General features: G+C 42.5%; 1 protein-coding gene across 1 annotated transcript in view; it reads right to left on the bottom strand.

Annotated features, from left to right (window-relative positions):
- Nucleotides 1-6,730: 6,730 nt before the first annotated feature.
- The window catches only part of dnah3 (dynein axonemal heavy chain 3), a gene marked incomplete at its 5' end in the record, with an annotated part of 44,230 nt that continues 38,939 nt past the window's right edge, over nucleotides 6,731-12,021 (bottom strand). Inside the window, 6 exons of the mRNA XM_083771049.1 lie at nucleotides 6,731-7,217; nucleotides 7,605-7,742; nucleotides 9,111-9,315; nucleotides 9,840-9,982; nucleotides 10,741-10,908; nucleotides 11,664-11,821. Of these exons, the coding sequence (XP_083627175.1) occupies nucleotides 6,864-7,217; nucleotides 7,605-7,742; nucleotides 9,111-9,315; nucleotides 9,840-9,982; nucleotides 10,741-10,908; nucleotides 11,664-11,821 (1,166 nt within the window). The 3' untranslated portion in view covers nucleotides 6,731-6,863. The remainder of the gene's footprint in view (nucleotides 7,218-7,604; nucleotides 7,743-9,110; nucleotides 9,316-9,839; nucleotides 9,983-10,740; nucleotides 10,909-11,663; nucleotides 11,822-12,021) is intronic.

Raw genomic sequence — 12,021 nt, 5'->3', positions numbered from 1 at the left:
ATAACACAAGCAGCAAACAAATAGGGCATGTTGGTGTGCAGCTCCACCATACCCACTCACTGATCTAACACTGAGTGTATGTGTGCTTCTTGGCAGCCTTTTATAGGCAGCTGAAACAATCAGTGCAGACTCTACCATATTACTGGTCAAACATGCAACACTTCTGAACCCCACATAACCCACATCACATGAGCCTATAAATCTATATCACTACACAGGTAAGTAAATATTAATTATGCCCACTATTGCAAGATAAACCACATATCCCATTATCATTAGCAGCTCCAATGCATAACTCGAACACCCCCTGGCCATTTCACTGTGGTCCAGTCCAGACCTGGTGCTCTGGTAGCCTGGGGACTCTTTTGCCCGAACACACTGGAACAGACAGAACAGAAGCAGTAAGTATTAAATTATATAACACAGTCTCATAGTACATATTGTACTTATATTGCCCTGACACATATTGCATTCTTAACTGTATTGCACTTGCCCATCATGACCAAACATCCCTCTGTTTCCCCAGGTGATACTGTCCAATGCTGAGTGGCAATCCTGACGGATAGGAAACAACTCCATGTTCATAATACTTTCAATAAACCAGTTCAACTCATGACTTTTCCTTTGTGTGCCAATACAACTGACTAAAGTGCATATGCTGTGCAAATATAAATACTTCAATCAAACACTGGTACCATATGTGTGAAAAATAAGCATAAATGTGCTAAATATACTGTAAGTAACGGAGGACCACTTCGTTACAAATCCTCCTCCAGAACGAAGCAACAAATCTCCCTTGTGGAACCTCCCTTTCCCATAACGCAGGCTCTCACATACACATCTATGACAATGGGCTATGCACACAGAATAAGTCTTCCTATTTCCAGGCCCCTTCGCTACTTCCTTCACAGGTGTTACTGATGATACTAATTAATAGTGTGCCAGTGTGGATGTTATTAGCATAATAGTTGGGCTATAGAGACATTAGAATTCGCCAATGCATGTAGAATTCACCAATGCATGTACTCAGGGTGTAGGACTGCACCTACAATTAGGCCTACTAGGAGTCTCTTTGTTTCGCTGCTGTAACGTATGTCTTTAAAAAAATAAAGGAACAAAATGAACAGAGGATCATGACAGAAAAGAAGCCTTGACATGACACAGAGATACGTGATAATGCTCTCTCTAGGAATAGCAATGACAAGGGACTACAGTATGCACAGGTAATCTGGAATAGGCAGAACTAAATTGAGAAAAAAATCTAAATATTCAGGGATAATTGAGCTCATTGGCCTGCTGTCAGTGTGCACAAGAAATATGGCAATTAACATACATAGTAGGGAATTGCTGTGCTATTTGAATGTCCCCTAAGGGCCGGCTAATGCTGTAAAACATAGAAATTACTGTACTATGTTGCGATGTGGATATTAACCACTTAAACCCTATCCTATATAGTTCGTTGTACAATAGTGAAATCTACAGTCACAACATGTCAAGGCAAGTTGTGAGCTTGTAGAACTGCTCTATTTTGCCAAACGTTCACCTATTTTCATCTATGCTTGCACATGCACAGAATCTGGATGCTAGGGTTCACATGATTAAAAAAAAGAGGCAAAAAAGAGGTAAAAAATAGGTGCAAAAAAACAAAAAATAAAGAGAAACATTGATGTTATGTCATCGTGGATCTTTAATAAAACAAAAACATTGAGATTACGTTGAACTGTGGAACAAAAAAAAGTACTGTTGTAGTATATATTCAATAAAAAAAAAGAATTGGAGAAACATTACCATTATGTTGTTTTATGTTATTAAAACATTGATTGGTGTGGGCATACATACAATAATAATGATCTAGGGAATGGTTCTCAAAGTGGGGATCAGGGACCCTCAGGGCTCCCCGAGGGGGTTCCAAGTGGACCCTTACAGGTCTGTGACTCTTGGGTGTGCAAAAGGAACCAAATAGACCCCTGCGGGCTCATTTGTACAGAATGTACACTCAGCTGAGTTATAGGGGTCTTTGAAATGAAAAGTTTGAGAACCACTGATCTACAGGGTCTGTGTACGTTTCTCTCCTGTCGAGGCCTTCACTTTCAGTGCCCGAGGTGGCGTCTGCTCGATTGGATTGATTGCAGGTCCATTGGCTCCAGTTTATTTTTATGAATCTGGTAAAGGTTTGTGGCTGCCTCCATATGGCGTCTCACGTCTTGGTTCTACCTCCAGGGTGATGACCTTTGCCGTTAAGGGCTTTCAAAAAGGTCTGCATGCTTCCCCTCAGGTGATGCAGAAGGTGGATTCTCTCTGGACGTTCTAGTCGGAGAGAATGCGTCCATCAGGGACAAAAAATTAGCTTTTGGCTAACTCTGGCTCATTTACATGGATGTGAAAACTGACATTGACACACTGACATTGATGAATAGCATTTTCCCTGGTAAATAAATAAATACATAAATAAATAAATCTAGCAGTTGCTTGTCAGAAAAGATCATATCCTCTTCTGGTCCAGGGGAACATTTGACATTATCAAACCTGGCTCAACCTTCACTTTGAGGTTGGTGGGGGGGGGGGGGGGGGGCGTTTCACAAAGGCTCTTGCATGTTTTCACTGTTAATGTCTCAATGACTAATAAGTCGTCCTCGAGGTCAACGTCTAAAGGCGCTCACTTAATTTGTTTTAAATATTTGATATAATGTCTGACCTCCTTGATGTACACTCTAAAGGTTTGGTCCCTCATAGCCCTGTATCCCATAGTCAGCTCCTCACTTGCACAGAAGTGGATTAGGTCCCCATCCTTGTCCTTGTAGAACATCGCAAATTCCATACCCTTCAGGATGGAGAACTTATCGGCAACCTTTGCTAGCAGAAACTCATAATTTGTGGCTACATCGCACTCTATCATAAAGGACCGAATCTCCCGTGGGGTATCGCCCTTCCCCAGAAAATAACCTTTCACTTTAATATCCATGATATGTGTGTTGATATCACTTGAGTCAGTGCACTCTGCTGCACTGCACTGAAAATAAATTGTACACAGGAGAGCACAACACCTTTAGTATAGGCCGCCCAAGCTGTGGTATGACGTCACACAAATCATGAATGGTTGCAACCACTGATTTGCGCAGGTGTGTCCTGAATGTGGCAGTATATGCCCACTCCTTGCTGGTAATGAATGGAGTTTCACATAATACACATAACTACTTGAAGCCCAGCATCCATATTCTGGGGGAAACATTAGCCCAAAACAGCAAATTTACAAGGCTATTTTTGGTGAAGACTCGTTTGTGTGAAGGGAAGAAAGCGGTCAGTAGCCTACAGCACAGTTGCAACTCTACTGACTACTCGGGTCTATTTTACTAAAAATCACACTCGTGTGAAGTGAGGGACACTCTTATCATCGTACATCATCACATTCCGTGCTCAGCCAATCAAATCATCACATCATGTGGTACAAACATACAAAGCTGTGCATAGGAGGGGCTAGCACCCTTCAAAAATAGGTTTTAACTAGACAAAGTGCCAATCGGCACAGGTCTCCACCAGGGCAGGTCAGGTTGTGGCCTCATGGTGGCGCTATAACAGGCTGTTGAGGAAGATTTGGGCCGGAGGTTCGTGTTGGAGGGATGCAGGTACAATGTTTTTCCATGTGTGCATACATAAGTTGTATACAGATCGATGCAGTTATAGCTAAAAACAGGAATTGGCCTGTTATAGCGCCACCGTGAGGCTGATTTTGATGAAAAAATTGTGGCATGTCGTCCTCGGCCTAGTGAAAATGTGCGTGTATAATTTAACAGAAATTGCACACTGTGTTTGTGATTTGTGGCCTTTTTTCGAAATGGACGAATCGTGTGAGCTTTGGAAGCCAATCTTAGCCAATCAGGATGGAAGATGGGAAATGGTGCTGCTCCGTGTTGATCACATGACTATGGAGATAGTGTATACCGATTTGCGTGAAATTTGGAGAAAATCTGAAGGAGTAATAATAGAAAATGTGTTTTACATATGTCGGCCTCCTGGTGGCGCTATAAAGAGCAGATGTGAAAAATTCCAGGCAAAGGTTTTTCCTTGGCCTCTAGGGAGTTGGCATACAAAGTTATCCACAGATCCGTGCAGTTAGAGGTAAAAACACTTTTCAGCCAGTTATAGCGCCACCTTGAGTCTGAGTTGAAATTGTTCATGTGGCATTTCGTCCTCGGCCTAGTGGGAATGTGGGTGCACAATTTCACGGAAATCACGCGATGTGTTCATGATTTGCAGCATTTTGTTTGAAACTGAGCACTCCTGTGAACTTTGGAAGCCAATCTTAACCAATCAGGATGGAGTGTGAGAAATGTGAAAGACCGGTTTCGTTGAATGGCTCTAGAGAGACTGTGTACCAATTTGCGTGATGTTTGGACAAAATGTGTAGGTGTACTGTGCAAAAACTTGTTTTGCACAAAGCGGCCTCCTGGTGGCGCTATAACAGGCCGTTCTGGAAAGTTTGGGGCAGAGGTTCATGTTGGCATCCAGGGAGTGTGTGTGCAAAATGTGGCATCGACCGGGACTGCCGTTGTCGTATCGACACGGCCACCCTGTAGATAGAGAGAAATCAGAGTATAAATGCTTGTGTACCTACCTGTTGGCCGAGCCTAAGGGGCCCTAGCTACCATACTCACCCGGTCCCCTTACCAAGTACTTTTACTCTGATTACTCACCGATATGTATCCGAGTACTTCTACTCAAAAGTACTTTTCTTAGCCCTGTGGATAGAGAGAGTTACCTACCGTGATACCTACCTCCGGGGGAGCCTCCTGGTCCCTCTGGAACCTGGAAAGGAAGAAGAAAGGAAGTTACAGAAAAGACTAGTTGGTAGAATTGCCCAGACCGGAGTCTCAGGCCCCAACTAGACACTTACCTTGTACTCTGACTGCATGCTAACCACCCCTCTCATCCTCTGCAGTGATAATTCCCGCCTCGGACCCGGGACTTCTTGGAAAAGAAGATTGTCTGTATGAAAATTCTGATGTGAAACTGACTTTGTTTGACCTAAACTGAAATAAACCCAGGGGCGCCACCGTGCGTCTAACCCCTGATACTGCACTGTATTTCCCACCCGACCTCCCACCTGTCCTGTTTCCCACCCGACCTCCCACAATATATATATATATATATATATATATATATATATATATATGTGTGTGTGTGTGTGTGTGTGTGTGTGTGTGTGTGTGTGTGTGTGTGTGTGTGTGTTTTTTAAAGAAAAAGAATCACACGTGAAGTGAGCGGTGCCTTTTATTACTAGGTTTGATGTCATAGGGGTGAGTAGGTAGGCTACATAATACAATACAAATAGTATACAAATATAAGTCTTTGCACTGTAACATTGTACATTTCACAGTCAAGGCTTTATTGATTAATGTTTCAAAACAGTCTTCATCAGCATAATCTGTTATGAGCATTGTGCCTGTCACAGACATGTTCGGTCAGGAAACCCCGGCCGTTAATTGGGCCGCCTCAGCATCACGCTCTCATTCACATGATTCACTCAGCCAATCACACACTCATACCGGCTATTTGAACTGGAAGGTTTGCTCTCCTCCTCCCGCTTGCTTGCTGCTGATTCTGCTGCGCTGCTGTATGCTAAACTTTGCTGCTCACCCTCCTTCAGCCCAGCTACCACCTGTCGTTTTGCATCTACTGTTTAGGCACGGGGTATTTGGAGTCCCTATGGTTGGGACTGACTAGACACTCGACCAGCCTTCGGCCCAACGCACCCATGTTGCCCATGGGTCTGCTCACTGTAACTTTGCAAAGCTCCCAGTCAACAATTATAATAATATGCGAGGCAGGCGGAGCCAACATGACTGACAGCAACATGTTGAGTGGTTGGTCCAACATGACTGACAGAAGCAACATGAGGCAGAGCCAACATGACTGACAGCAACATGAGGCAGAGCCAACATGACTGACAGCAACATGAGGCAGAGCCAACATGACTGACAGCAGCAACATGATGACATGAGTGGCGGGTCCAACATCACTCAGACTGATGGCAGAAGGGTCTTATTCGTGTCCATGCTGCCCAAGCAGCTGCTGGCCATGCCCAGCGGCATAATAGAATGTATAGGGCCTGTGAAAATATTTTGGAAGACTGACAAAGTCTTCCGTGAAATAACCCTCCAGCGTCAATGTAATTGGTAGCCTCCTATGAAGTACCCCTCGGCGTTGGCCAGCCGTTCCGGGGGCTTGGCCTGCTCACTCCACGTCCAACGTGACTCAGACCGACGCCAGAAGGGAGCCCAAGCAGCTGCTGGCCATGCCCAGTGGCATAATGTAATTTATAGGCCCCGCCCCGGTGCAAATATTTTGTTTACCCCACACACACACACACACGTGTACTTGTTCTGATAGAGGGAAATGAGGGCTAAAATATTTATTTATATACTGTACATACATTTAAAAAAATAGGCTATATGTTAATATCCCTTTAACTGCCCTAGTTGTGAAATAATCATGGTGAAATTCAGCGTTTTACTCTTAGTCAAGAACTTTGACAGTTCTTTCTATCCTCAATGTCCTGTCTCACTACAAATTAAACTGTAAATAAACAATCTGCCAAAAAATTTAATAGGCAGAAATATAACATTCTTTTAAATCTCATCATGCAGTTATTCTGAGGTTAGTAGTAGTACAATTGTGTGCTTTACAGTAAACTGTTGAGATGAAATGTAAACATCTTGGACATGTTAGTCTAATCGATTTAACGGATTACAAAAAACAAATGTGTTGATTTGTTGATAGAAGAAAAAAAAAAAAGAATCATCATTATTTGATTAACCTACATGAGCAAGCATGTCAGTCATTGGTTCTCTACTTCTAGGTTCCTACTAGTCATCTAGCTGGCAGAGACAGGCTACTCCTCGGTTGATCCAGTGTTTCTGTGGCCTGTCCGACGGCAGCTCAATGGACAGGACATAGTTGGTCGAGTGACCCGTGGTGGACAGGGTGCCTCGGCGGGCGCTGGTTTTGTAAACTGGGCACACGTAGGTGTTCTGGTGCTTGAACTTGGACACATCTCCAGGTTTGAGCCAGATGATGGGCATCGTGTGAAAGAGGATCTTTGGGAGAGACTCTCCGATGACCATATTCTCTTTGTCCCAGCGTGCGCCCTCCATGAACAGGCCCCTGATATAGGCCCCGTCCTCAGGTTTCTCATCCATATGGGTCTCGTGTTTGGTCACCTGCAGCAATTCAATATGGGATAAATGTTGCAAAAATGAATAGATTGTTGAAGGAGGAAATTGGGAGTCATACAGCAGAGGTTCTCAAACATTTTCATATCAAGAATCCTCAAATTGATATATTTGGCCACAGACCAAATACATATCTTCCTCTAAGGTGTAGTGCCACAGACCCCCATGAAAGACAATTTGTATTAAAAATGGTAACTTTAGATCGTTGTGACTATGAGTTTGTAGATCGATTTTGAATAGCTTATAGGCAGAAACAGATTTTTGTTATATTAAGACATTTTGCTGCAGACCCCCTGGACTCCACCTCAAGGACCCCTGAGGGTACCCAGACCCCACTTTGAGAACCAGTGTCATAAATTATAGTATATTACTTGCCTCAAACTCAAAGCTAATGTAGTCAATGGGGATGGTGTATTTCCTGGCATAATTCTGAGACACTCCAGTAAGAAAGGACTGGGTGAAGTAGAAGCCAGATACCCAGAAGACTGCAGGTGGGCCATCGTCTATCCATTCCTGTCAAAACATACAAAGCACATACCAGTAACTTTCCCAGGGGTTCTCAAATGTTTTCACGCCAAGGACCCGAAGGACCCCCACAATTTGATTTTTCGATTAATTTTAAGCACAAAATGTTTAGGCCTACTGTCGCCTACACAATATTTAAAAGGGGAAAGAGTGCCAGGAGGAGGCAAGAAGCCCTTCACACACCTACTTTTAGTGCTTTAACAACTACCGGTACTACTATTCTGTCCTTGACTCCTTACTTGCAGAGGTGCCAAACTGGACAGATAGTGAATTTGATTCTTTACTCCTCTTCTTTTAAGTTTAGTTTTTTAGTTGTAAAACTACAAAAATACCATGCCCAAAACATTAAATAAAACAGCTACAGTACACATATTTATGCACAGAAATGCACTGCCTACAAACATACAGAGCACATGGTCATTAACAAGCTGCTAACCAAACAAAACTTCTAACTCTGGCTCTGCAAAATCTTTAAAAGGATGTCATGAAAGCAAACATGTATCAATGCAAACATCAAAATTGAACAAAAAGTGTAGTATTTGGAACTTAGAGGCATACATCTTGATTGACAGACAGAAATGGTGAACTGCACTCAAGCTCAACCTGGCTACAACTAACTAGAGTCGACACAGGTGTGATCTAGGCTTTTTATACTTGACAAACCTACCACTAGAGGGTGCTCAATACAATGACATTAAAACATGAATACTACTACTACTACTACTACTACTATGTATTCAATTTATTAAATGTTGTACTGCTATTGATGTAGTTAAATTGTAGTAAAATGTAGTTAATGTTATATTCTTTAGGTTAAAGTAAGTATTTGGTCATTAACAGAGGTCTCCCCAGCTCTTTATGAAACAGGAAAAGTATTTTCAGGTGGGTTACACATTTCATCCAATCAGAAGAGAGAACCGCACAAAGATAATTCATCAGCTTGTGTTCCAGTACCAATTTTGTCTAATTTCTTTGTTTCATCACTTCCAGTTTCACTTGTTTCCCCTGTAGGCATATCCTGTATGAGTTTTAATGACCAAAGACACTACATCAGAGTAGTGCTTGCTCAGGGGATAAATTTAATCTTGACCATCAGGTCAAACTTTGTGTCAGATCCTGTTTCTAGGTGAGACATGACACTTTGACACAATATAAATCTCTAGTCTATATAGAACAGCAGGGATACAAAATACAACCACCCCAATGTATGTACGTATCTACCATGCAGTTTGGACACAATTCAATTTAATTTGTGTGGCCACACAACTAAGTTAATTTATGATTTTATTTCTCATGCACGTGTACAGATACAATATGTTCCACCCAGTTCAGCCAGGTCAATAACATTATTCTTACCTGTAGGAACTGCAGCCTGGCCAGGAGATCAGCCACGTAGCTCCCCAGTGGCTTGAGGGATGGGTAGGACTTGGCTGCCCACATTGTGGGCACTTTGCCCACCAGCATACTGCTGAAGACGTTCTCAAGTTCGGATGACATCACCACCTGACCCTTCAAAGCCTTGCGCATGTTCACCAGACTGACACGCATCACCTGAGTGAGCCTGAAAGCAACATATCCCTTGCTTAGCATACTCTACTACAGTGGTTCCCAAAGTGGGGTCCGGGGACCCGCAAGGAGTTCCAGGGGGTCCCCAGCTAAATGATAGTTTGGAACCAAATGGACCCTTATGGGTCTGTAACTGAGAGTGTACAATTGTATTTGTATTTGTACACTCTGAGTTAAATTAACATTGCTTTTACAATATAAATTGGAGTACCAGAGATAGAAATGCCATTAAATGGGGGTCTGTAGACTAATATGCATGTCAAACAGGGGGTCCTTGAAATTAAACGGGTTGAGAATCACTGCTAGAGCCGTAAAAATCTTCTCTTATGCGGGTCCCTGCAGGCATATTCTTTTCTAATGGGAGTCCGTGGGCTAATTAGTGTCAATTTGGGGGTCCTTGACTTTATGACATAAAAAAGTTTGGGAACCACTGCTCTACCATACAGATTGGACAAAATTACAAAAGGGTTACAGTACCGCTTCAAGTATAATAACCCTGCGTTGAAACCCTGTCACTACCTGTTGAAGCGAATGAGCTCCTGCCTCAGGACAGTGTTCATGGATTCCTCGTATATCACTGGGTATTTTTCCATCACCATCTGCAGGTCAAAACCCACCGGCAGCTTGGACAGGATGTCCTCTGACAGCTCGTCCACCACTTCCTTTAAGACACAAACATGATTTATTTATAATGCTCTATGACAGCGATTTGCAACCTCTAAACAAAAAAAAGGACACAAAAAGAAAACGACTGCAGTTGATTTGTCTGCATATGCTGTAGACCAGTGGTAGGCCCGCCAGCAAATCGATAGCATCTGGCCCGGCAAATTATCCTGATTGTCCCACATACAGGCTATAACATCCAAATAGAGAATCTACCCCAAGCTTTTAGGCAGGTGTCTCTTAGCCTTGTAAACGTCCAGCAGGGGGAGTGGTTTTGCCAAGCTAGGTGTCTCTACATAACAAGAAGAGACCTTGAGCTCATATAACATGGAAGAGTTTGTTTATCTTGCAGATGCAAGGTTCTTCTTTCTTTCTTTAGTTTTTACTTTTAGCCCCTCCAATGCCTGGCTTCTGAAATTACGTCATTTGGCAGCCAAGTCTATGCACTTTTAATGTTTGTTCAGGGCAGCAGTTAAACATTGATGAGTGACTGATTTCGTTTTATAGACAATAACACTGCACTCATGTTCATTACATAGTGGCAGTGAATCTGCAATGAAAGTGACTCTGCCATATATGTGCAGGCTTCTAAAAGTCAAAATGATGCTTCATTTTCCAAAACTGTCCTGATGAAGATCTGAATTGATCGAAACGTTGACGACGCAATGAAAATACAACAGAGTTTTTTCCAGCATCACCAGTGTGCAGACTCCATTCTCTTTCATAAAGAATTGTCAAAAGACAATTAGATGCTTACCTGAGGGGATTTAGCCCCACCTGTAGACTGTCTAGGCAAAGTCAACAACACTCCATCCAGTAGCTGATTGGTCTCTTGAGTCTCTTTAGTTATGTCAGCGTTGCTATGGAGCCCAAACACACTGGGCTCGGCGCTGCTTGGTAGATTGCGTATGTAGTCAACATAGGTCTGGAATAAACAAAAGAAAAGAAAAACAATGGAACATTTATTTTTATTAGATCTTATCAGATACTGTAGGGCAGGGGTAGGCTGTAGGCAACATGGGTGCCAACATTGACGCATGTGAGGGTGATTGCTGGCACACAAGTATGAGAGAGATGTTTTTTCTTTTCAAATTAAATATTCAAAAAAGTTAAATTAAGTCCCCTCACAAATTACATCTTGCACATAATTCAACATTCATTCAAACTCCTAACTCTGACTGGGAATGGAGTCTGAGATATATGGTCCGCCCCATTATTTACCCTATCCCTAACCACACGAAGCCACATAGTGGGATGTTGAATTATGGGCAGTCCCCTGAGAGATAGGTGCTCTGAGGCTAATGCTCATTACATCCTGATGTGAAAGAAAATATTTCTAAAGAAGAAGAAAATAATAAAGGTTGTTATAGCCTATGGGCAATCAAAAGGAAATATTTCCTTTAACTTGATGTTGATATCTCACACGGAAATGAAAACACTACATGTCAAAAACTTTGCCGACCCGTGCTGTAGGATGCCTATGTAGTCAGTCACAAGTTTTGTTGTCAACAATGACGGACAGTACAAGTACATTTACTTGAGTACTGCACTCAAGTAAACAAATGTAGTATATCTGTGATCTGTACTTTTACTACTTTACTTGAATAGTTGTATTTTTGGATACTTGCAGTACATAATATAAAATATGATGACGGTGCATATGCTATGTATGCAGCATACCTGGTAGGAACTGTGAGAAGGGACATAATACATGTCTTCCTCACTCAGGCAGTAACGCTCCTGTTCAATCAGCTCCTGACTGTAGAAGATTGACAGCAGGGACAACAGCAGACGCCTGTCCTTGTCATCGGTTACCCTGCCACCATAGTTGCACTCGCCTAAGATAAGAAAGAGTTGAGGAGAAAAAATGAGGGATAAAAGTCTAATGTATAACTGGTGCAGTGACATTGACTTCATTATTGTCCGGTAACATTTGAATGAATGATAAATCAGGTCACGATGCCAACAGCAGATTAATTTTCAAGCTATCCACACTCCGCCTATGATAACCAGAGCAAGTAGTCAGAAACAGTCCTCC

Source organism: Protomyctophum parallelum, assembly GCF_964188405.1.
Source record: "Protomyctophum parallelum genome assembly, chromosome: 8".
NCBI lineage: Eukaryota > Metazoa > Chordata > Actinopteri > Myctophiformes > Myctophidae > Protomyctophum > Protomyctophum parallelum.
The sequence above is the reverse complement of the archived record's forward strand: the minus strand, read 5'-3'. Positions and strand labels throughout refer to the sequence as shown.